The 27,254-nt window shown below is 43.6% G+C and overlaps 1 protein-coding gene across 2 annotated transcripts in view; it reads left to right on the forward strand.

The window, feature by feature from the left end:
- The window catches only part of TDRD3 (tudor domain containing 3), a 415,364-nt gene that overhangs the window by 339,904 nt on the left and 48,206 nt on the right, over positions 1-27,254 (forward strand). For both annotated transcript variants that reach the window (XM_068267832.1, XM_068267833.1), the window contains exon 11: positions 24,830-25,665. In XM_068267832.1, coding sequence (XP_068123933.1) covers positions 24,830-25,665 — 836 coding nt within the window. The remainder of the gene's footprint in view (positions 1-24,829; positions 25,666-27,254) is intronic.

The following is a 27,254-nucleotide window of genomic DNA, read 5'->3' on the forward strand; positions in this document are numbered from 1 at the left end:
AGAAAGGTGTCATAGGAAGTAATCCAATCAAAAAATAGGTACTGGTGCTGCTTCAATAAAGCAGTCCTCATATTTTTAAATTCAGATATACATATCTGATTGTGACTGTATATATGATGTGTACACAGAAATATCATACATATATATATATATATATATATATATATATATATATATATATATATATACTAAATAACATCTATGCTGTATGAATAAAGCCTGATGTGTAGCTGTGTCACTAATAGAGCTGGTCAATGAGATGGAAATAATTCTGCGCTGATGCTGGTTTATGCATATTTATGCACTCCCTTTGCTCATGAATTCAAATAATTTGATATGTTGTTAAAATGTGTTTTGATGACTACGAATTAAAGGGTACCTGAGACGGATGAAAAGAAAAGTTTTATACATACCTGGGGCTTCCTCCAGCCCCCTTCAAGCTAATCAATCCCTCGCTGTTCTCCTCTGCCACCTGGATCTTCTGCTATGAGTCCTGGTAATTCAGCCAGTCAGCGCAGTCCGGCCGTGTGCCGCTCCCACAGCCAAGAGCATTCTGCACCTGCGCAATAGTGCTGTGCAGGTGTAGTATGCTCCCGATGGCAGAGTGTGTGCATGTGCACTACGCCCGACTAACTCAAGTACCTGGACCCATAGCAGAAGATCCAGGTGGTGGTGGACAGCGAGGGACTGATTAGCCTGAATGGGCTGGAGCCCCTGGTATGTATAAAACTTTAATTTAATTGTTCTCATGTTTACTTTGTTACACAGTAGTACTATACATATGCACTCCCCACAGAGCTGCAGGGAATCCGCTGAGAATGTTGTGCACATTGAACACAGAGGTGTTGTCCATCACCCATAAACCTGGTTCAGATTGTACCAAAAGAATCTGTAAGGCCCCGTTCACATCTGAGCGTTTTGCGGGCGATTTCGACAAAACGCTCAAGTGCTAGCACTTTTTAAAGCGTTAGTGCCATAATACCCTATGAGCCCGTTCTCACTTGGGCGATCTGCATTAATTGCCGGCGATTAACACAAATCGCCAAGCGCAAATTTGTATCCTGCACCATTTTCAGGCGATTTCCCGCCGATCGCAATTAGTGCTATAGAAGTGCTTATCGTGATTGTGAAAAATCGCCACGTTAATCTCCAAAAATCGACCGAGCAAAACCCTAGCAAAAGCGCTAGCGTTTTGCGCTTTGCAAGTGTGAATGGGGCCTAATAGAGGAGGAATCGCCTTATTCTCCTGCAGAGTTCCTGCACATCACTCTTACATGTACCCAAAGTTACATTGCCTAGGGCCTAATAGATGTTCTTTGTTCCTGTCTGTACCTTAATATAAGTACTAATATAGTATACTGTAAGTACTCTTACCAAGGACTAGTTTTAGCCTAGACTAAAAGTATTAGAGGCAGAAGATCCGCCGGATATCCTTGTAACTGGTATTGTTTAAAAGAGAAAAAATATGGCAGTCTCCATATCCCTCTCACTTCAGTTGTCTTTTAAAAGTCCTAAGCGTTGGCAGTAAAGAGATGCATTTCATGTTACATACTTTCAATCAACAAGATTGTAATATGCAAATTAGGAGTTGGTGGAATCCTAACCTTCATAGTCGGTGCATTTTTGTACCATCTCCACAGCCCTGCCGCCGCACTCACCGCTAGGACCCGCAGGGCCGTGATTGGAGAAAGGAAAGAATCCTTCCCTGAACCAATCAGAGTGCCTGTATGCAAAAATCATGGCTTAAACGAGAAGCCAATGAGATTTGCTCTTACAACACCCTGTCTGTCTCATAGAGGCAGTGTGAGAACATCTAGTGGTCAAAAAAAAAAAATACATGCGAAAATTTAAAAATAAAATACATTTCACACTACATTTTAGATTTATGAAATTAAAGAAAAATAACTTAATATCTCCTTCCCCATCCCTGAACCCCCTTCCCACTCCCTAATAGTTACATAATGACAGCATTAAAAAAAATGTAATTGTTACGTTAGGGACTCCACTTTTCTACATTTCTGTTATATTTGCATATATGGAGTTGTAATTAATGACGAATGCAAAACTGAAAAAGTGCACCTTTATTTCCAAATAAAATATTGTCGCCATACATTGTACTAGGGACACAACTTAACCCCCTTGGCGGTATGAAAAATACCGCCAGGGGGAAGCGCAACAGTTTTTTTTAAATTTTTTTTTTTTTTTATCATGTAGCGAGCCGATGATAGCCGCTGCTCAGCGGCATCCCCCCGCCCGCTTCGATCGCCTTCGGCGATCACCGATCAGGAAATCCCGTTCAAAGAACGGGATTTCCTGGAGGGCTTCCCCCGTCGCCATGGCGACGGGGCGGGATGACGTCACCGACGTCAGCGACGTCGGGACGTCATTGGGAGACCCGATCCACCCCTCGGCGCTGCCTGGCACTGATTGGCCAGGCAGCGCTCGGGGTCTGGGGGGGGGCCACGCGCCGCACCGGATAGCGGCGATCGGGCGCGCGGCGGCGATCGGGGTGCTGGCGCAGCTAGCAAAGTGCTAGCTGCGTCCAGCAAAAAAAAAATTAAGTAAATCGGCCCAGCAGGGCCTGAGCGGCACCCTCCGGCGGCTTACCCCGTGTCACACACGGGGTTACCGCCAAGGAGGTTAAATGTTGTAGTAACCTAGACAAATGGGCAAATACAATGTGTGGGTTTTATTCAGAGTAGCACGTTTTATTTTAAAACTACAATGGCCGAAACTAAGATATAAGAATTTTTCAATTTTTTACTTATTTTTTCTTATTATTGCTGTTAAAATGCATTTAGAATAAAATAATTTTTAGCATAATTTACCACCCAAAGAAAGCCTAGTAGTGATAAAGTTATTGGCGAATGAAAGAGAGGAGCGCTGATAGGTGAAAATTGTTTTGGTCCATTAGGGTAAAAACCCTTGGGGGTGAAGTGGTTAAGGTTAAGTACCACAACGAGTTTTAGGGTTAGGGAGCGCCAGGGGGATCAGTTAGTGTTAGGCATCAAGAGGGAGGGATCGTATTTTGGTAAGAATAGGTCATAGTAAAATATCGGTCTATATTACAGATATTTTATTATCAGAATAGTAATAGAATGTCAGTAATTTTACCTACTTTCTATTAGCAGCTATCTTCGTCACCCTTTTTACCGCAGGCCTTTTTTTACATGGACGTCAACAACCAACAAAGAAATGCTGAGAACACATAATACCTTCCTTCTTAATATTGAATCCTACATTAATTTCTACTGTTCTGTAGAAGCTCAGTGCTGCCCTATCAACAACTGATATAACATGGCTCGTTTTGCTAAATTGCAGCGTTGGCAGTTTCTGGATGTGGTGCATTACATATACACCAATTCATTAACTGGTGCCATGAATGATGTTGGTTATCTTGATACATATACACCAATTCATTAACTGGTGCCGTGAATGATGTTGGTTATCATACAATGGCATCAGTTAAGATGGGAGATACATTAGGTAGTAGGTTAATAGCCAGGTGGATTTCTTTCCAACCCATGGAGGGGATAGGAGGATGCTCGGCAGAGGCAGCTCTGACTGGGCACATTGGTCGGGAACCATCTAGTACGTGTACAAGGTGTTAATGCAATAACAGATTAGACAAGAGTTATCAATTTACAATGTCGATAGTAGGGGTTTTAATATTAGCCTAGGTTATATACAATAACATTATATCACTACATTGCATCAGAAGAGTATTCACAGCACATCACTTTTTCCACATTTTGTTATGTCACAGCCTTATTCTAAAATGGATTAAATTCATTTTTTCCTCAGAATTCTACACATAACACCCCAAAATGACAACGTGAAAAAGGTTACTTGAGATTTTTGCAGATTTATTAAAAATAAAAAAATGAGAAAACACTTGGACGTAAGTATTTACAGCCTTTGCCAGGAAGCTCAAAATTGAGCTCAGGTACTTCCTGTTTCTCCTGATCATCCTTGAGATGTTTCTGCAGCTTAATTGGAGTCCCCCTGTGGTAATTCTAATTGATTAGAGATGATTTGGATAGGCACACACTTGTCTATATAAGGTCCCACAGTTGACCGTTCATGTCAGAGGACAAACCAAGCATGAAATCAAAGAAATTGTCTGTACACCTCCAAGACAGGATCATCTTGAGGCATAAATCTGGGGAAGGTTACAGAAAAAAATTCTGCTGATTTGAAGGTCCCAATGAGCACAGTGGCCTACATCATGTGTAAAAGAAAGAAGAGCAAAACCACCAAAACTCTTCCTAGATTTGGCTGGCCATTTAAACTAAGCGATCGGGGGAGAAGGGCCTTAGTCAGGGAGGTGACCAAGAAACCTGATGGTCAAACTGTCAGAGCTCCAAAGGTCCTCTGTGAAGAGAGAAGAACCTTTCAGAAGGACAACAATCTCCGCAGCAGCCCAACTATCAGGCCTGTATGCTAGAGTGGCCAGACGGAAGCCACTCCTTAGTAAATAATACGTGGCAGCAAACAAAATTATCTGGTCTAATGAGGCAAAGATTCATTTCTTTGGTGGGAATTCCAGGCATCACATTTGGAGGAAACCAGGCACTGCTCATCTCCAGGCCAATATCATCCCTACAGTGAAGCATGGAGGTGGCAGCAGCATTCTGTGGGGATGTTTTTCAGTGGCAGGAACTGGGAAGCTAGTCAGGATAAAGGGAAATATGACTGCAGCATGACAACCTGCTCTAGAGTGCTCTTGAACTCCGAATGGAGGGTTGGTTCATCTTTCAGCAGGAAAATGACCCTAAGCACACAGACAAGATATCAAAGGAGTAAATGTCTTGAGTGGCCCAGCCAAGCCCAGACTTGAATCTGATTGAACATCTCTGGAGATACCTTTAAATGGCTGTGCACTGATGGAGCTTGAGAGTTGCTGCAAAGAGGAATGGATGAAACTGGCTATAGGTGTGGATAGCTGAATAGGTGTGCCAAGCTTGTGGCATCATATTTAAAAATACTTGAGGCTGTAATTGCTGCCAAACTTGCATTGACAAAGTATTCAGCAAAGTCTGTGACTACTTATATACATATGATTTCTTAGTTTTTTTCATTTTTAATAAGTTTGGCAATACCTCAAGTAAACTTTTTTTTTACATTGTCATTATGGGGAGTTGTGCTGAAAATGTGAGGAAAAAAATAAATTGAATCCATTTTGGAATAAGGCTGTAACATAAAATGTGGAACAAGTGATGTGCTGTGAATACTTTCCGGATGCACTGTATATTATAAAGAATAACATTTTATGCCCGATTCACACGGACGCTTGCTGGACGTGTCGAGATCAAATGCTTTTCTGCAAGTGTACAGAAAAGCGTCTGACAGCGTTTGGCAGTTTTCGACAACAATTTTCTTTTTTACGCCTGCAGGGTGGGCGACACAGAGATTTAACACATTGGTAAACAACCCTGCAAGTGACCTGTTGCTTCCAGAGTCGGCTGAAACAATGGGAAAAATGGGGATATAACTGAGCATTTATATAAACGGCAGGAAACCGTTGGAAAGTCATGAGGACAGGTTTGAGAAACTCTGTACTACAGGATTGCCATTCTTCACAGACAGTAAAACCTCAGGACTTATTTCAGTACATGCAGTAAACAAGAGTTTGGGCCTTCTTTTCATCTATTGATTGGTCCTTTAGAGCAATACAATTATCAACCTTGAGGAGATCTGGGTGACACAGTGACGAAAGTTCGATTACTGCCACCTACTGGTATTAGCATTCTATCCCCTGGTTCAGGCCAGTGGACTGGCTTCTGGCAGGTGGGGTGAGCACAAGAACCAATGCACTTGTTGGTCAGTTGTGCATCATTATGGCTGAAGATCTGGAAAGCCAGATCTTTAGGCGACAAGAGGAGGCTCCTGTACAAACACTAATTTCTAATCCAAGATGGTCCTTAACTGCTGCCTTGGCCATGTACCTAGATAAAGTGATTAGCACTATCACCTAACAGTACTACAAAGTAGAGTTATATCAAGCAGTTAAATAAAGTTTTCTTACAGTTTTCTAATACCCAGTCGATTAATCTTTTCTTTCTGTGTTCTATTGATTGTCACTTAGATAGATGTAGTGGGGCTGTATTTGAGGTTAAGTTGGTGGCCTCTGCTCGCATTATTACTATTACTGGTAAATTTGTTCATGCCTGTACTTTACTGTGTTTTTGTCCAGCTTTATCCACCTCCAGCTTAACCTCTTGAGGACCACAGACTTAAGGTGGCCCTACACTTATAGATTTGCAGCAGATTCGACCATCAGATAGATTTCTGTCAGATGCCTGTCAAGTCAAATCTGACAGGAATTTATCTGATGCGTGCCACACACTAGGAACAGATTTCCAGTAGATTTCAGAATTAAATCTACTGGAAATCTATTATTATTATTATTGATTTATAAAGCGCCAACATATTCCGTGGTGCTGTACAAAGTAAGAAACAAACATGGGGTACATAATAATACAGACAATGGTGTACACCAATATACAAGATACATAATTAGTGACAAAATACAAAGAATGATACAAAATACAAATTATAGAAGATAGTGATAAAATTAACATGATGAATAAAATGTATAATGGTTACCAAGACACAAAAGGGGGAGAAAGCCCTGCCCTTGCGAGCTTACAATCTAAAGGGAATGGGGGGGGGGGGGACAGGAGGAGGGGTAGTATGCAGCAAATATATAGAGGCTTTGTGTTTTAGGATACCTAGTAGTGCAATTTGGTCTTAGTACAAAGGGAAGTGGCCTAAGGTAGAGCATATGCTTGTCGGAACAAGTGTGTTTTTAGAGAGCGTTTAAAGGTAACAAAGGTTGGTGAGTGACAGATGTGTTGTGGGAGGGCATTCCAGAGGAGGGGTGAAGCGCGTGTGAAGTCTTGTAAACGTGAATGTGAGGAGTTGATTCTAGAGGAGGACAACAGAAGATCATGCGCCGATTTGAGATTGCGATTGGGTTTGTATCTGGAGATTAGTGAGGATATGTACCGGGGAGAGAGATCGTGGAGAGCTTTGTAGGTTAGGGTTAGGAGTTTGAACTGAATCCTCTGGTTAATTTGCAGCCAGTGAAGAGCTTGGCAAAGAGGGTCGGCAGAGGAAGATCGAGAAGAAAGATGAATGAGACGAGCAGCTGAGTTCAGTACTGACTGAAGCGGGGCTAGTTTGTTAGACGGTAGACCACAAAGTAGTACGTTGCAGTAGTCCAGACGAGAAATTATGAGAGCATGTATTAACATTTTAATTGTGTCTTGAATGAGAAAGGGACGGATGCGAGATATGTTTTTGAGTTGGAGATGGCAGGAGCTGGTTATGGAGTGAACATGAGGAATAAAAGAGAGAGATGAGTCGAATATCACCCCCAAGCACCGAGCTTTGGGAACTGAAGTTATGGGAGTGTTATTAACATTTATTGTTACTTCAGGCAGGGAGGTGGACAGAGACGGTGGAAAAATTATTAGTTCCGTTTTACTCATATTAAGTTTTAGGAAGCGAGAGGACATGAAGGAGGATATAGCAGACAAGCAGGAGGGAGTTAAGGTCTGGGCAGAGAGGTACAGTGTATCGTCTGCATAGAGGTGGTATTGAAACCCGAATGAGTTGATTAAATCACCAAGACCATGCATGTGGATGGAAAAGAGGAGGGGACCAAGGACAGAGCCTTGGGGAACCCCGACAGACAAAGCATGAGGAGAAGAGATCTGATCTGAGTAGGAGACTGTGAAGGACCTTCCAGTGAGGTAGGAAGATAACCATGTGAGAGAAAGGCCCTTTATTCCGACATTTGAAATTATTTGTAGGAGTAAGGTGTGGTCGACAGTATCAAATGCTGATGACAGGTCAAGAAGGATGAGTATGGAAAATTGACCTTTGGATTTGGCTGCAAGAAGGTCATTGGCCACTTTGGTAAGGGCTGTTTCCGTGGAGTGGTTAGAGCGAAAGCCAGACTGGAACTGATCAAGTAGGGAGTTAGCAGATAAATAATGGCTTAATTCTGCATGTATATGGCGTTTAAGTAGATTGGATGCAAATGGGAGAAGTGACACTGGGCGGTAGTTGGCAAGTTTTAAGTAGTGGTGTCACAACAGCTTTTTTGAGTGGGGACGGAAAGATGCCAGTAGAGAGGGACTAAGAGAGAGGTTAAATAGCGTTGTTAGTGCAGGCAAGAGAGATAAGGATAGCTGCGGAATGAAATGGGAGGGAATAGGATCCAAAGAACAGGTGGTTAGATTAGCTTTGGCAGTTATAGAGGAAAGCGAGTGTTCAGAGAGTGGAGAGAAGGCAGTTAGAGAACAGTCAATGAGAGGTGTGGAGGTGGGATTTGAGGGCTGCATGGAGAATTCACTTCTGATTTTGTCAATTTTATCAGTGAAGTATGTTGCAAATTCTTCAGCTGATAAGCAAGATGGAGGAGGAGGAGGGCGATGGAGAACGGAGTTGAAGGTGCTGAACAAGCGTTTTGGATTGTGTAAATGGGTGGATATTGGGGAAGAAAAATAGGACTCTTTTTGCCACAGAGAGTGCGTTTCTGAAGTTGTTCAAGGCAATTTTATATAAGATGACGTCCTCACTTGTGTTACTTTTCCTCCAGCACCGTTCAGCTGCTCTAGAGCATCTTTTTAACTGTTTAGTGGTTTTGGTCATCCAGGGTTGGCGACAGACACGGTGAGGGCGGGCATTGACGAGGGGGGTGAAGTCATCCATGACTTTTGTACTGGAGCTGTTGTAGTGTATAGCAGCCGAGTCTGGGTCAGTGAAGGATTGTGTGAGGAGAGGTGCCAGGGCATCAGAGACAGTTTGAATGTCTAGATTGCAATAGTTTCTTCGAGTATGTGAGCGTGCTTGTGCCATGGTGGTAGGAAAAGAGGAGGAGAGAGAGAGAAGCTAAGTAGGTTATGGTCAGAGAGTGGTAGTGGATCAATAGTAAAGTCAGTGACAGAGCAGAGACAAGTAAATACAAGGTCAAGCGTATGGCCAACAGTGTGGGTTGAGGTAGAGGACCACTGAGACAAGCCATAGGAGGAAGTGAGTGATAGAAGTTTTTTGGAGACAGTATTATTGGTGTCAATAGGAATGTTAAAATCACCCATGATGATGGTAGGGATGTCAGAGGACAGGAACTGGAGAAGCCAGGCAGAGAAATGATCCACGAAAACAGAAGCAGGGCCTGGAGGGTGGTAAATAACTGCAATTTGGAGGTTCAAGGGAGAGTATAGTCGGACTGAATGGACTTCAAAGGATGGCAGGGAGAGAGAGGGAATAGGAGTGAGAGGCTTGAAGGAGCATTTATCTGAGAGGAGAATGCCCACACCACCACCATGCTTATTCCCACCTCTAGGAGTATGGCTAAAGTGGAAACCTCCATAGGAGAGGGCAGCAGGTGAGACTGTGTCAGAAGGGGTCAGCCAGGTTTCAGTGATCCCAAAGAATGTGAAAGCATTGTAAATGAAAAGATCATGGATAAAGGGCAGTTTGTTGCAGACTGAGCGGGCATTCCAGAGGGCAGCCGAGATCGGAGGGGGTGTAGAGGGAAGGAGTGGAATATTAATAAGGTTACAGTAAGAGGAAGGGAAATTTGATTTATTGCAAACAGTGTGATTAGCAGGGGGGAGTGGGGGTCGGGGTCCAGGGTTAGGTGAAATGTCCCCAGCAACAAGGAGGAGGCGTAGGCAGATATAGCGGAGCAGAAGTTGCGGTGTAGACTTATATTTCGACGTAGTGTGACATGGAAGGTGAGGTTGTAAGTACAAGAAAATCTCATGAGAGGCGAGCTGTGGAGTGGATAGGAGGGATGGTGAAATGTACAGCATATTGCTGACAGCAGGGGGATGTAGTGTGTGGAGAGATTTGAGGATGGCTGGGGAGAGCAGGCAGATAGTAAACACTAGGTTAAACGTTTTTGCAACTAACCAGAGAAGCAGAGTTTTCTGTCAGTTCCTTCTGTTCCCTTCTGGTTCAATTCTGGTCTAATTTTGGTCGTTGTATTTTCTTTACACTTAGAGTTACAGATGCACTTTGAGTTCAGATGCTCAAAACTGACCAGTGGTCAAAATTGACCTCCTATCCTAGCTATATGCAAACAGGCTGCCAGCATCTTAATTAACAGACTGAATGCAGACTGAAAATCTAAACACATTATTGCACCATTAGATCCAATGCAACTCTATTGGCCATTGATCTGCTGCCAGCAGCAGATCAACCTAGATTTTCCATCCTGTCAGATAGATCACATCGATCGAAATCAATCGCAAATCGATTTCTGATCGTTTTTATAGAATCGATCTATTGATGGCTGAAAACGACCCGTGTATGGGCCCCTTTACACCCTCTAGTGACCATACCATTCTTTTTATAATTCAGCACTCTGCAACTTTAACAGTTTACTGCACAGCCATACAACTTGGCACACAAATTAATCTTGCCTCATTTTCTTGCTACCAACAGAGCTTTCTATTGGTGGCCTCTGATTGCTGCTGTCATGTCATTTTTTTTTTTATTAATTTTAAAACAATTTTTTTTAATTTTATTAAATTGTGGTGTTTTTATTATTATTATTATTATTTTTATTATTATTTCCCTCCCTTCCCCCTCCCTCTCAGATCCAGCACTAGGATCACCTCTCATAGGCATCAGCCTATGAGATGGATCCGATTGTGAGCCACTCCAGGGGACGGCCATGTGACAGAGTTGTCCCCAGAAGGGCTGTGGAGTCGGTACAAAAGTACTCAGACTGCTCGGTTCATGAAACCACCAACTCCAGGCAGGCCCGCCATCAGGGGGGGACATCCGTGACTCCCGTCACGGGCCCGGGGCCTGCAGGGGGGCCCCATCCCCGCCGCGGCGCTGCGGGTGCCGCCCGGCCGCCGCTCAACCCCTCTGGCCGCTGCTCCCTCCCTCCATCCCTATAGCCGCCGCCAGGCCCGCCATCAGGGGGGGACATCCGTGACTCCCGTCACGGGCCCGGGGCCTGCAGGGGGGCCCCATCCCCGCCGCGGCGCTGCGGGTGCCGCCCGGCCGCCGCTCAACCCCTCTGGCCGCTGCTCCCTCCCTCCATCCCTATAGCCGCCGCCGCCGCCGCCGCCTCCGCCGCGTCAGACCTCGATCAGGCGGCGACAATAGTGCGGGCGCTAGGACCCAGCGCCCGCACTGATATGCGGAAGTGACATCACTTCCGCATATAGAGCGGGTGCGTCCGGTGCCCGCTCTTACTGGTCGGGTCGCCGCTGATCTTGAGGTCTGACGCTGGGCTGCTGGCTGCAAGGTAGGGGAAGCGGCGGCGGCGGGCGGCAGGGGGGGTTGCTCCCTGTCACTCACTCACTTGCTAAAGGGGCTCCCTGTCACTCACTCACTTGCTAAAGGGGCTCCCTGTCACTCACTCACTTGCTAAAGGGGCTCCCTGTCACTCACTCACTTGCTAAAGGGCCTCCCTGTCACTCACTCACTTGCTAAAGGGCCTCCCTGTCACTCACTCACTTGCTAAAGGGCCTCCCTGTCACTCACTCACTTGCTAAAGGGCCTCCCTGTCACTCACTCACTTGCTAAAGGGCCTCCCTGTCACTCACTCACTTGCTAAAGGGCCTCCCTGTCACTCACTCACTTGCTAAAGGTCCTCCCTGTCACTCACTCACTAGCTAAAGGGCCTCCCTGTCACTCACTCACTTGCTAAAGGGCCTCCCTGTCACTCACTCACTTGCTAAAGGGCCTCCCTGTCACTCACTCACTTGCTAAAGGGCCTCCCTGTCACTCACTCACTTGCTAAAGGGGCTCCCTGTCACTCACTCACTTGCTAAAGGGGCTCCCTGTCACTCACTCACTTGCTAAAGGGGCTCCCTGTCACTCACTCACTTGCTAAAGGGGCTCCCTGTCATCACTCACTTGCTAAAGGGCCTCCCTGTCACTCACTCACTTGCTAAAGGGCCTCCCTGTCACTCACTCACTTGCTAAAGGGGCTCCCTGTCACTCACTCACTTGCTAAAGGGGCTCCCTGTCACTCACTCACTTGCTAAAGGGGCTCCCTGTCATCACTCACTTGCTAAAGGGGCTCCCTGTCATCACTCACTTGCTAAAGGGGCTCCCTGGCACTCACTCACTACCTAAAGGGCCTCCCTGGCACTCACTCACTACCTAAAGGGGCTCCCTGGCACTCACTCACTACCTAAAGGGGCTCCCTGGCACTCACTCACTACCTAAAGGGGCTCCCTGGCACTCACTCACTACCTAAAGGGGCTCCCTGGCACTCACTCACTACCTAAAGGGGCTCCCTGGCACTCACTCACTACCTAAAGGGGCTCCCTGGCACTCACTCACTACCTAAAGGGGCTCCCTGGCACTCACTCACTACCTAAAGGGGCTCCCTGGCACTCACTCACTACCTAAAGGGGCTCCCTGGCACTCACTCACTACCTAAAGGGGCTCCCTGGCACTCACTCACTACCTAAAGGGGCTCCCTGGCACTCACTCACTACCTAAAGGGGCTCCCTGGCACTCACTCACTACCTAAAGGGGCTCCCTGGCACTCACTCACTACCTAAAGGGGCTCCCTGGCACTCACTCACTACCTAAAGGGGCTCCCTGGCACTCACTCACTACCTAAAGGGGCTCCCTGGCACTCACTCACTACCTAAAGGGGCTCCCTGTCACTCACTCACTACCTAAAAGGGCTCCCTGTCACTCACTGCCTAAAGGGCTCCATGTCACTCACTACCTAACCTGGGGGTCCCTGTCAGAATCCAGGTGAGAGGTGTCTACCATAAGGGGTCATTCTGCCTATTTATGTGAAATGCTGTCTATTTATGTGCCTCATGACTGCTGAATTTGTCTTGCTGGGGGCCTAATGATTGAATTTTTACTTGTTGGGGGCCTCATGATTTGTTGGGAGCCTCAAGATTACTGAATTTGTCTTGTTGGAGGCCTCATGATTTGTTGGGGGCCTCATGATTGCTGAATTTGTCTTGTTGGGGGCCTCATGATTGCTGAATTTGTCTTGTTGGGGGCCTCATGGTTTGTTGGGGGCCTCATGATTGCTGAATTTGTCTTGTTGGGGGTCACATGATTGCTAACTGCGAGACTATGGGAAAAGCTGAATCATTACCATATGAGACAATAGCATTAAACCTACTTTTTTTTAGCTTTTTTAAACAGAAAAGAAAACTGGGAGGTTCTAAAAAAATGATGGAGCACTTCCTCCTTCCGGCTTGAAGGAGGAAGTGCTCGATATCGAGGCTTGCAACGCGTCCATTCGGACACTTGCACCTCGTTGAAACGCTGGGCGGAGAGTGGCGTTCTGGGTAATTAACCCCGCCGCATCTAGCCGCTCAGCTGTGGCAATTGGAGCTAACTTGAATCACGAGTATCCACCGTGGTTATTCGTGATTAATTTGTGGACAGCAAGCCTCCAACTAGCTCTGCCAACATGTAATGGCTACGCACATTTCTCAGTTTGGGGGGGGGGGGGGGGCCCGGACTGATGATTTGTGAGGGGCCCCAAAATTTCTGATGGCGGCCCTGACTCCAGGTACCCAAAATGGTTCCGACTCTGACTCCTTAGTCTAATACTTCCCAGGACTGTGGATTTGGTACAAAAATCAACCGACTCCGACTCCAGGTACCCAAAATTACTCCGACTCCTCAGTCCTGGTCCCCAGTACAGCGCTGCGCTAGATCGCAGCGCTGTACAAAATAAAAAGGAGCCGTTTGTTTTGCCCCTTGTTTTGCCACTCCACTTTTTGGAGTGGAGCAGAGCTCCGTAACTCAGCGGGGATGTGCGTGCATTCCCCGCTAATCTCCACCCACCGCTCTTGACGCCAATTGGTTTTAGGCGGTCCTAGGGAAACCATTCTGCGACCCCCCCCCAATCAGCGTCAGGCGGTCGCAGAGTGGTTAAAGCGGACCCAAACCAAACATTTTTTTAATTCAAAATATTTAGTTGCACCACTCTGACACATATAAATATAAATAAACACTCCTTCAAGCCTATGAGCAATTTCAGTGCATGCTTTTCACCCTCCTCTTTTCATAACTAGGGATATACTGGGGGCAGCCATTAGCAATCCCTCCATTGCCAGACACCATCTACTCCAGCAGTTTGCCAGATTTTTTGCCGGCAATATGAAAGGAAGGGAGGGGTTTCTCCAATAAATGTAAAATATTTTATATTTGTCATCATGCAGCTAAAAAAAGGCTGCTATTTATTATTATAATTTAGAAAATAGATTTTATTTTTGAAATCTTGTATTTTTAGTTTGGGTCCAGTTTAATATTCATCTTTCTTATCATTAGTTGGTTGTCACTGAAAACAAAATGTATGCTGCTGGATGTGTTTATATACAAACTGGGATAGCTGAAAAGGCATTGCTCTTTTTTTCTCCAAGATCCTTCAGGTTGGTCTGAGGGAGGTTCTAAAGTGCCATGACACAACAATGCATACTTTTATGTATAAATTTCAGAGCACAAAGGATTTCAGAGCACAAAGGTTAATATAACAACTATATCAGCAATAAAAACAATGGTAATATAATTTAAAATAGAGAATCCTAATTTACATAATACGGCAGCATTTTGCTTAAAGAGACACTGAAGCGAAAAAAAAATATATGATATAATGAATTGGTTGTGTACTATGAATAATTACTAGAAAATTAGCAGCAAAGAAAATATTCTCATATTTTTATTTTCAGGTATATGGTGTTTTTTCTAACATTGCATCATTCTCTAATATGTGCAGATTACACAACACTCTGCATTCAAAATGATTCTTTCAGAGCAGTCTGTGAACTAATGACCTCTCCTCTGGCAGATAAAAAGAAAACAGTTGAGATAATAAAAGTCAGAAGAAAGCCCTCTCTAAACTTATGAAAGTTGTAGAGCTTAATGGCTTTTTTTGCATAGAGATAACGTGTGGAGTTTCTTAACTATTCCTGTACTGGATTAGACTGATGTATCTGATTTTAAGGTTTTATTTCTTAGCTGTACTACACATACAAGTCATAATATCATAATTTTTTTTCCGCTTCAGTGTCTCTTTAAGTACCTTCGGAACAAAGCAAGGTCTGTTCAGTTTGTCAGTATTCATAAAGAGTTGTGTTGCCTGTCTCTAGCCTATTGCTCCCTTCTGCCTCATTGCTGTAAATAATGTGATAGTGAGTTTCAATTGTTGTCTTCGGGAAAAGAGCTTCGGATGCATACTTTAAGATTCCTTAATAAACATGTTAGAGCCCCTGGACATACAGTATTTCCAATGGGGCATGATACACAGGATGTCTGATGACAGAATTCTGCATGGTAAGTGTAGGTATTGGACGGGTGTGTATAGGTATCCTCCATATTTAGTGCCTGGCATGTTTAGCTGTTGCAGTGCACCTCTTGCATTTTAGAATGGTAGACATAGCGACCATGGGTTGATGCTACTCCCGAACGCAATGGTGCTGTTTTTTTTTTTTTTTTAAGGAGCCCATTGACGATACAATATCCTATAATACGATTGATCGCAGCGATTGAATCAGATGGTTGATCATTAGGGAAATAATGTTAGTGGACACTTTTGAACTATCTGGGGGCAGGCTGTTTCCCATGCACATTTTCTTGCAGGTTTGATTTAAACACTCAAGTGAAATAAAAAATATGGTGAATTGTATGTGTTCATAGAACATTAGTAGAAAAGAAGTCTCATTTTTTTATTTAGTTATTTTTTTTTATTTTTTTTTATAACATTGTGTTATTCTCTAATAGTTGCATTTTACAAACTGCACACTGTGTTTTAAACTATGAAACAGAGCAGAGCTAATGACTCTTTGAACTTTCCTGCAGCAAAAACTTAAACAAGAAACCGCAAGAGACAGGTTGAGATAAGTGCTTCAGAAAACAGCACTGTAGCCAACCAAGCTTGGTCGGAGAGCTCAGAGAAGCTCTTTTGCATAGATAACAAAGTCTGAAAACCACTGCGCTTGCATTGCCGTGATGTCATCAGGAGCGTACTGCGCAGGCCCAATACAGTCTCCACCTGCGCAGTAAGCTCCTGGTGACAACAGCGGGAGTGAGGACACAGAAATCTAGGCGCAGTTGTTTTCAGACTTTAAAATCTGAAATTCCAGAAGTAAACCGGAGGCGGGGCCGGAGCATCGGTGATTGGCTGTGCGGGCACAGGATGTCTGCGGGGGACCATTAGAAGCCCCTGGTAAGTTCAACTCATTTTCCCCCGACCCCCTACAGTATTCCTTTAACTCTTCCTGTACTGGAAACAATATAAGAGTCATCTATGCTACTAATGTTCTATTTCTTAGCTGTATTACACATACAATGCATTATGTCATATGCATAAGTTTATTTTCACTTCAGATTCCCTTTAAGAGACGTGCTTGTGTAGCGAACACATTTTTGAAGCTGATAGCCTTTTTTAAAGCTTTCTGATATTATACACTGAGATGCATAGGTGGGAAATTAGCCCCATGGAAGTTGTACATGTGTACAGTGAGCTTACAGTGATCACGCTTACCCTGCAAATCTTCCACGCTGTAAAAGGTTCTCATTATAGATGCAAGTGGACTTAATATACAAATGTATTTTGTAAATATAAGCCATAACTGGGTAATTTTTAAAGCTATTCCATTTCAGTATAGGACTGTCCTAATGATGACCTAAAGATGAATTCAAGTTTGATCAAATTGCATTCCTGTTCCGTATTTAGGCATCCACTATCGCCCAGAAAGGCAGCCATACAAATGTACAATGGCACGAAAAAAAAGCCACATTCAAACTTAAGCACGGGTTATGAGTGCAGTATATTATTATTGTAAATTTAATTTTCATTATATTACTGTTTAGAGCTTACAAGTTGTCTCATTGGTCCAGAAACGTGCTTAAAATAAAAATGGAGCCATGGAAAAAGCCAGATTCACTTACTGTGCAGCTGTCCCTGGCATAGCAGCCTGGCTGTAATGTCCACCTTAGGGATATGAATTTGAATATTGGCAATGCTGAACAATAGCCTACCTGTTCCTGCTGCCACTTGTCTCAATATGTAGGAACGGATCTGTCATCATGATGTTCTTTCAATAGTAGTTTATTACTCACAGGAGCAAGAATCATAGATGGTGGTATTGACTGAAAAAAAAATCCCTTTCATGTAAATGCTTAAATCAATACCTCAAGCAGTGCAAATGGCAGGCAACTAAAGAAATAAACTGCTAGAGATCAGTGCAAATTAGCAGCAACATGCAAACCGTGTGCCTGGCATTGGCAGCTTGGAATCCAGATAACTGTCCTTCATCTAGTGTCCAATTAAAGTTTAACTTTGCCGTGCCTTGCACTGAAAGCTGTAATTGCTTTTATTATATGTTTGCCTATTTTCTACCTTCAAAGCTTTGTGTTACCAGCTGAGAGACTTGCTTGATTTTAATGCATAAACACATTGTTATTTTTATAAAATTAGTTTAGAAAAATGCGTACATTTTTATTTGGGTTTTTGTCATCCTGAATTCTATTAAGCTTAACAAATTTTTAGTCTCCTTAAAGAGACTCTGAAGTCTCGTTTTTCACCTCCTTTTCTTCATATACTCCTGTTCTGCATGAATGCCCTAATAGATTTGCCGCATCCCCGCGACAGATGGGTGATTTATTGCTGTTTTTTCAGCTCTGCAAACCTCCGGGGGGCTTCTTTTCCTATAGGGGCAGAGCTTCCAGCTGTAGCTCTGCCTCCTCCGCAGTCAATCTCTGCTGATTGCCGCCTCTCCCCACCCCTCTGCGGGGAGGAGGCAGAGATCCGCAGAGATTGATTGCAGAGAGGCTGAGCTACAACTGAAAGCTCTGCCCCTCCAGGAAGAGAAGCCCTGCGTGTCAGGGCAGCATTATCTACGACCTGCAAAGTCGTAGAACTTTGCAGGTCATTTACACAACAATAAATCACCCATCTGCAGCGGGAATGCGGCGATTCAAGGGGGGCATTCATGCTTAACTGGAATATATGAACAACAGAGGTAAAAAACGAGACTTAAGAGTCTCTTTAAGACTTTCATTGTATATTTTAACATAATCAACTTGCAGCAAAAATATATCGGTCCACATTAAATGTTTCAATGGTAGCTTGTAAATGTGTGTATGTTTATATAGGCAACCATATTTCTTCATTACAGGATGGTTTCTACCAATGCAAATTGTTAAAGGAGTCATCAGGCAATTTAAATTATAGCCGATTTACTTGGGGCTTTCTCCAGCCCCTTGAAACTGACTGTCCCACGCTGACAGCTCCGTTCGCAGCCAGCGGTTTGGGGACTCCTCATGGTGCAGAGGCCAACCTCGAGGTCGTCCTTACTGCGCCTGCGTAAAGCACTGCTGTCAATCAAGCCCACGTTGTCTGCGGAATAATGCGCAGGCGCAGTAGATCTCAGTATGTGCAGAACTACTACCTCTTCCTGCTGTTAACCTGCTCACAGTCCATATCTCCTGTGCCTCCCAAGAGCCCCCTCCAAATCACCTTTCCAGTACCATCTGTTACTCCCTCACAATCACGCTTTACTGTGTCCACATGCAATTTGTTTTTCTTTTGCTCCCCTTTAACTCCCTACATATCACTTCCTACAGTGCCCTCTGTTAACCACCTCAATTACCTCCTCATGTTCCTCCTTGATACATGCCCAAGTAATTTTTTTGTGCACCCACTGCTGTGATATCCTACCCCCTTTTGTAAAAGTCTGCCAGAGCTCAGTACATTTTATTTATAAGTTGTTATTTTTATTATATCGTCCAGTAATATATCATCTTTTCAGACTCATGTCAATTAGATGCTGGTGTTTACCCATCTAGTACTCTATTATTATTATTGATTTATAAAGCACCAACATATTCCGTGGCGCTATACAAAGTAAAAAACAAACATGGGGTACATAATAATATAGACAATGGTGAACACCAATATACAAGATACATAATTAATAACTCAATGGATGATCTATTAATACTAGCAAGCTATGTTGCTGTCTTGAAAAGTTCACCAAGAGTTTGACTGCTGAGTATAAGACAGGAAGTAAATGTCAAGAGTGCAATAGGTCAGGGTTGCCAAATTATCCCTTTAAATGCTAACACTTCTAAATTATGTAGGTTCAGGGGCTACTTACACATAATTCGTTGCTAAACTGCTTCTAACTAGTCAGAAGATCTGTATTATTCATATGTATCCATATTTAAAGTGTACCTGAGCCAAAGCTTGGGTACAAAATCAAATACTTACCTTAAAGGGAATTTCTGAGCTGCAAAATAAAATGACATCTACTTACCAGGGGCTTCCTCCATCCCCTAGCAGCTGCTATGTCCCTCGCCGCAGCTCTGCTCTCAGACACTGGCTCCCGATCCCCTACAGTGATGAGGCTGACCTCGCCAGGTCATCCTCTACTGTGCCTGCGCAGTACACCCCAGAGCACGTTCGAGTGATTGACAGCGGCACTCACGCAGGCAAAGTAGAGGATGACCTGCCGAAGTCGGCTTCTGCACCGTCGGAGACCGGGAGCGAGCGGCTGAGAGCGGAGCTACGGCGAGGGACATAGCAGCTCCTAGGGGCTGAAGGAAATGCCCCGGGTAAGTAGATGTCATTTTATTTTGCAGCTCGGATATTACCTTTAAGACAGGGAAGCCTCAGGATCCTATTAAGGCTTCCCTCGCTACTCCGTTGTCCCCCGTCACTTAGCATTGACATTGACGCTAATCACATTGGGGCCACGCAGCTCCTCTTCCTGGATAATGGCCGTGCGATAGCCGACTGAGCCTGCCCACTATACTCAGTAAGCCGGAGCTGCGGGCTCCATTTTACTGAGCATACACGGGCGGGCTCGTGCGGCTGCTGCACAGCTATGAGCAAGGAAGAGGAGCTGCGTGTCCCCGATGTGAAGGGATAAGCGAAGGAAGCCTCAGTTGGATCCTGAGGCTTCCCTCTCTTCATGGTAAGTATCTGCTTTTTAACCTGAGCTTCGACTTCGGTACACTTTAAAGGGGCACTTAAGTCAAACAAAAAAATGAGTTTTATTCACCTAGGGCTTCCAATAGCCCCCTGCAGCTGTCCGGTGCCCTCGCCGTCTCCCTCCGATCCTCCTGGCCCCGCCGGCAGCCACTTCCTGTTTCGGTGACAGGAGCTGACAGGCTGGGGACGCGAGTGATTCTTCGCGTTTCCAGATACATTAGCACCCTCTATGCTGCTATATGGTATATGATATATGCTATAGCAGCATAGACGGCGCTATTGTGGCCAGGAACGCGAAGAATCACTCGCGTCCCCAGCCTGTCAGCTCCTGTCACCGAAACAGGAAGTGACTGCCGGCGGGGCCAGGAGGATCGGAGGAAGACGGCGAGGGTACCGGACAGCTGCAGGGGGCTATTGGAAGCCCCAGGTGAGTAAAACTCATTTTTTTTTTTTTTACTTAGGTGTCTTTTTAAAGGGATGAGTTGGCAACACTGCCAAAAGTTTGCAACTTTTTACTGACAAGAGCTAGTACATAAGTAACTGACTTTATTATGCAAAGGGTCACCTGCACATAGCAGTATTTACTGAATTGGCTGCGGCACCTGGAGCATGTGACTCAAGCACACCCATGTGCATAAACTATAACACTAGAGTGATATAAAGTGCCTATACCACTTATAAATCATTTCTTAGTACAGTGAAGTTTGGCACTGGAGCCTTTGTTTAGATTGATTGCACCACAGTGTATTCAAGTTATTTTTGTCTGTTTTCACTTTCATTGAGAATTGATTGATTGATTGATTGTGGTTGGAGTTAAGGATGTATATTCCTAATTGTCACATGTGTAGTTAGGCCATGGTTAAGGGCCAAGCTGTGCCCTGAAACAAAACAACCACCCTGACAGTGTTTTTTTAAGTATTCTTGTAAAAAAAAAAAGGTTGGCATTGCCGTGTGTTGCAGTAAACTTTTGCTAGTGATTTTGTTCTGGAACATGTAGCCTGCCTCTATCCACATTGCAAGTCCGTCAGATTTTGGAGGAGGTTGAGTGGTTTTTCCTTGTTGTCCTATTAAAACGCAGTCCTAGGTAATTAAAACTATGAATTACCTTTAATGCAAGGAAGTTAGCTAACTTTTTCTAAATTCACTGCTATAGCATCCCAGCCCACACCCTATTGCCCAATGCTCATGCAAGCACTCAAAGAATGAATGATTGCTTCTATAACATAGAGCAGAAATCATTCAGAAATGTCTAAAAGGTGAAAAACAGCGTTGAATAGTGTCACAGTGTAAAAAATTATAAAATGTTTTCCTCCTACCTAACCTATTAACCCTTTGTGTCATCTGTACTTAGCCTTAAGATGTTTACACACTTTTAATGAATTCTGCCCATAGCGAAGGAGATTGCTAGGGTGGTAGTTTGGAGCACCGAGTACTGTACAAATGCATTGCTCTCCCATTGCCTAGCAATGCATCTGTACAACATTGGGGCTTTTCGAACTGTCACCCTAGCATTCAGATTTGATCACTACAAATGCACAGGCCGGGGATAATTGTCTCCACTACATGGCCAGCTAGGAATGAAGTAAGGCATGTGTAGCATCATTTTAACTGGGAATAGTCAGACTATATTTTGAGGTGTCCTATAGCAGTGGCCATGTGAAAATAAGGAACAATGAAAACACACACACACACCTGTGTGAAATTTGTCAGGAATATATGCAAATCATTTAATTACAAATTGGGACTGGAACCACTTTTAATTGGTGGCCTTGGGCTGGGAGTGGCATGGCATGGGATGGCCCTCCTTGCTGAAAGCAAGACAGAGCTGTGGGCTGGTTAGTATGCAGAGATGCAACTTGAGCTGGAAGTGAGATAATCCAGGCTGTCATCTACCTGAGGTCTGCTGCCACTTAAAGTGGACCTGAACTCAGAATGTCCTCTCTGCTCTAAAAGGTACGCAGCACCATAATAACCTTTAAACAAAAAACATTTCTTTGCTACAGCTGATACAAATCCTAAAATAAATCTGCACAGTTTCTACTTCCTGATTCATGGAAGCAGACATATTGTTTACAGCCTGTGCTTTCAAATGGGCTTATCTGCCATAGGCAGTCATGTGACACAGGGGGACATCAAATTACAACTAGTGATTAGACACAAATGAGGGGGAATTACACAGGCTAAACTCTTTAAATACATATAGGGTGCATTTCTGTTATGTTTTCCTCGTTTCCTGTGCAATAGTTTAAGAGAAACCATGACCAAGAATTGAACTTCATCCCAATCAGTAGCTGATACTCCCTTTCTCGTGAAAAATCTATTCCTTTTCTCAAATGGATCATTAGGAGGCTCTGTATGGCTGATTTTGTGGTGAAACCCCTCCCGCAAATTATGTCAACGCCTCACAGCACTGACATCACACTGTGGGAGCCTTGTTGCATTGTGGGAAATAACCGCTGTTTACAATTGCCAAAATGCAAGCAGCATGTCCTTCCAGTAACATCACTTGCCAGCAGTAAAGAATCAGGGAGAGGAAAGATTTTACAATGAGCAAACACTGACTAAATCATTTATACATAATCATTGTAAAAATTAAGCACTTTTTTATTACATTATTTTCACTAGCGTTCCTCTTTAAAGGGAAACTGAACTAAGTAAAATTATTTAAAATAAACACATGAGGTAACTTCAAATGAACATTACATAGTTGCCTTGCCATCAGTTCCTTTTAAAAGTTTACCATTTTCTTCTGACAATGATCCCTTCCAGTTCTGTCAACATTTTGTCAGAACTGAAATATATCAGTTGCTGTCAATTATGTATCAGTTGCTTGCAATGGAAACGGAGGCGCCAGCAGAGCAAAAATTGATCATAGGTAAACAGATAAAAGTTGGTGGACTTACCTCCCCAAAACCAAACACAACCACTATGCATGGTTTAAACATGATTTAATTTGTACTCCAGAACAAATGCAACGTGTTTCGGGGGTCTCTAGTCCGCTTCCTCAGGCAATAATAATGATAGGAGTAACTCAGTTGTGTAGCCAAGTACAGCGCCTCTGTGCACAAAGGCGCTGTACTTGGCTACACAACTTCTGAGTTACTCCTATCTTTATTATTGCCTGAGGAAGCGGGCTAGAGACCCTCGAAACGCGTTGCATTTGTTCTGGAGTACAAATTAAATCATGTTTAAACCATGCATAGTGGTTATGTTTGGTTTTGGGGAGGTAAGTCCACCCTTGCCCCCCAACTTATGTGTTTTTACCTATAATCAATTTTTACTCTGCTGGCACCTCTGTTTACATTGCAATTATTGTTATCCACCTGGTGGATGGGTGAACACCACTTCTTTCCTTCTACAGAGAGCGACTTTTTAGCCTGAGTGGGGACAGGCCTAATATCCCCTTAAGTGCTTTAACTGGTTGCCTGAACCCGGCAACCCATACTTGTGAGTATATTTCTTATTGCTGCTACCTTGGCATTCCTTTATCATCAATAATACACTATTGGGGCTCTCGATTATGTTTTTCCTTTCTTTTACATATATCAGTTGCTGTCAGTTAGCGCTGAGAGGACAACTGATGTGCCAGGTAATGTTCATGTTTCCCTATGGCTCAAGTGGGCGATGTTACAGTTTAACAGTGTGCTGACCAGAAAGCTGTTATGGGGTAATGGCCATTTTCAAAATGGAGGACGGAGAATGCCATTGATCACAGTGGACAAACAGGACGTGGGAGAGGAGAAAGAGATTAAGGGGTAGACTACACGGGAGGCCAGTATGACTTCTGTATGTTTATTTTTAATTTTCAGTTCAGGTTTTCTTTATGGTCCAATTTAAGAGTTCAATAGGTGATGCTTTCACAGCTGACAAGATGTGGCTGTGGAGGGCCTTAGAGCATCAGTGGACGACAGTAAGCAGAGAAGAGGGGGATAGTCTTGGTTCTCAAATGCAACCTTTCTGTCTGGGTGAGGAAGTTCAGGAACCATTTAAGACTACGATATTCAGATATTCTTAATTGGAAGATATTAATTCCTACCTATATACATCATATTTCTGTATATTTTCTTCACATTTCTAATTCTACTTACAACATTGCTAAAAAGTCTACTAGTAATTTTGTATTGCACTGAGTATATTGTATAGTATATTCACTGGGGCAACCACAGTGTCTTAGGTTTAGGCCTGAATGCTCAACAAGTTTTCTATGACACGATCTGGTTCCAAAATCAGTTTCCTTTTTCATTGTTTACCTGTTACTCTGCCTTTAAAGAGACTCTGTAACATCAAAAACATCCCCTGGGAGGTACTCATCTTGGGTGGGGGAAGCCTCGGGATCCTAATGAGGCTTCCCACGCCGTCCTCTGTCCCACGGGGTCTCGCTGCAGACCTCCGAACAGCCGGCGACAGACCCGACTGTCAATTCAATATTTACCTTTGCTGGCTCCAGCTGTGGCTGCTTTCGGCTCCGAAGTAGACGGAAATACCCGATCTCAGTCGGGTCCGCTCTACTGCGCAGGCGCCGGAAACTTGCGCCTGCGCAGTAGAGCAGACCCGACAGCGATCGGGTATTTCCGCCTACTTCGGAGCCGACAGCCGTCAGAGCGCCTGCGCAGGAGTCAGGAAGGTAAATAATGACGTCATCTTGTACGGAGGGCTGCAGCGAGACCCCTGAGGGACGGAGGACGGCGTGGGAAGCCTCATTAGGATCCTGAGGCTTCCCCCACCCGAAGTGAGTACCCCCTAGGGGACGTTTTGACGTTACAGATTCTCTTTAAGATCTTAAATGTTTTAGTTAAGCTAACTGGTTTTATTGATGTACCCTCTCCCTCCATCTCTCTCTGAAAATTGTTTGTTTAACATTTGCAGATAACAAGTCATCTGTTCAATCTCAGAACCAGGGACACAATAGAGTTCAAAGTCTAGAGCAAAATGGAGTGAAGGATTATAGTCAATCTAGGCAATTTGCCCGCAATGATCCCAGAGCTCCAAGGAATGAAAAACCACCTAGATTTCAAAAGGATAGTCACACATCAAGGCAGTTTGAAGGCAGTGGGCCTCCGAGAAATCGAGTTCCAGAAAAATACAGTTCTTCCGGACCAGATACATGGACAGAAGACAGGAATAAGAGTGAAAAGAGTTTTTCAAGGAATGAAAGATTAAAAGAATTCCAGAATGATGGTACTTTCAAAAAGAGAGAAAACACTATGCAAAATAGGACCTTAAAGGGTCCGGTCCACCCTGAAACTAAAGAGGATAACAGCACTTACAGTAATGATAGTAATACAGAATCATTGCATCAGAAACGTGGTAGGAGAGAAGACCAAAGACACAATTCTGAGTTCTATGTAGACAGGAGACCACGGACAACGAACAATGAAAATTTCACAAGTTTACCAAATGAAAAAAGTTATAGTGCCAACATGGAATCTACTAATTACCATTCAACAGTAATACAAGATGGTGCTAATGATTTACCAAATGGAGAGTTTGATCAAAAGGGTAGAAGAGCTGGACCTATAAAACCAATAGGGTCAAATATGAACTCTGCTAATGATGACAGAAACAAGATGTTTTCATACAGTAGTAACTCTAAAAAGAGATCTGGTCCTATAAAGCCAGAGAGGATACTGGAGCCTACCTACCCTGCTTTCACCTGGAGACCAGGGGATGAGTGTCTGGCTCTTTACTGGGAAGACAATAAGGTGCAGTATTCTCATTTTTATGTTTTCTAGTTATAAAAAGATAAATGGATTGTCATCCTTTTGTTTGTCTGTCTAAAACAGTCTGCCTATTGCTAGGTACACACTACGAGATTTTCTGGCAGATTTAGCGTCAGATCGATTATTTCCAGCATGTCCGATCTAATTTCTGATCGATTTCCGTCAAATTCGATTTGTCTAATTTATATTTCCTAATGTCACACTGACTTAAAGGGAAGGTTGGCGCAGACTATAAAAAAAACAAACTGCACTTACCTGGGGCTTCTTCCAGCTCCTGGCAGTCGATCGGTGCCCTCGCCGCAGCTCCTTTCCCTCCCGGCGTCTATCGGTGAAGTACAGTTTGTTTTTTATAGTCTGCGCGGATCTTTCCTTTAAGAAAACATTTTTTTTCTGAGTGCACTTTACTATGCTATTTGGATAAATATCTGTAGGCATCAGTAAAGCACAGTGAAAGTTTGCTGCAGGCCCGAGTTTGCCTTTCCATAAATGATGTTATAATTTGTTCAAAATGTATGGAATCCTCTTTGCTGAGAACTTAATGCAGTACAGTCATGGAGGAATGTGATTGCTTTTAACCACATGCTGTGAAAAGAACAGCAAGAAATAAAGAAACATGTGGCAAGGTCTACATAGAGCCTTGGTCTCAACATGACTAAGCTAGTTCTGGGGCCCTGTTAAAGTATGGATTTGTATTCATTTAATATGGATCTTTAAAGAATGGTGTAAAGCAGGTATGTCAACCCGGTCCTATGAGGGCCGAGATCCTCACACATTTTTGATACAGCTCAAATGAACTGATGGGTCTGAATCAGGAAAGGTGTGGTCCATCAGGTAGAACACATTCCTTTCTTTCTCAGTCCATCCTAAACACTGGCATGGATCTGGCCCTCCAGGCCTGGAGTTCGACACGTGGTGTAAAGTGTTAGCTCAATCTCCTATTTTTTATTCATGTTATAGTAAATTTGACTAAATGACTAAACTGTACAAGAGTCATTAAAGGTGTCAGCTAAACAACTTTTGTTGTGTCTTTGGATTCTCTCAATGGCACACACAAGTTGTATGGGGCTTACCAGACAAGTTTGGTAGATAGTTGGTAGGTGCGTATGAACCTTAAATTATAAGCACAAATGGCACAGAAATATACATAGACACTGGCTGCTATGCTACGTATATTTGTGCATACAGTTGGGGCAAGGGGACTGTGCCACTGCTCTTTCAAAGGCAGTTCTTCTGAAAATATGAAGAAAAAAAATTGAATCACTTATAAGGGAATGTAACAGTCTAAGGTGGCAACACACCATACATTTTTTTTTAAATATATTTTCAATTCAAGAATTGCAATTAATTTTTTGACTGATTGTAACATTTCAAAAATCTGACCAATGTACCATACACATACCTCAATTTTCCCCAATTATGAATAAAATAATTGAAAACTTAGAAAAAATTGATTGGGTCTGTACATCAAGTAATTGACAATCTACCACACACCATTTAATTTTTGTAAAAATTGATCTGAAACGTCCAACACTCCTGATCCTCTTTTTTCGGATAAGAACGGGAAGTTCGAT

Source organism: Hyperolius riggenbachi, chromosome 2 (assembly GCF_040937935.1).
Source record: "Hyperolius riggenbachi isolate aHypRig1 chromosome 2, aHypRig1.pri, whole genome shotgun sequence".
Classification (NCBI taxonomy): domain Eukaryota; kingdom Metazoa; phylum Chordata; class Amphibia; order Anura; family Hyperoliidae; genus Hyperolius; species Hyperolius riggenbachi.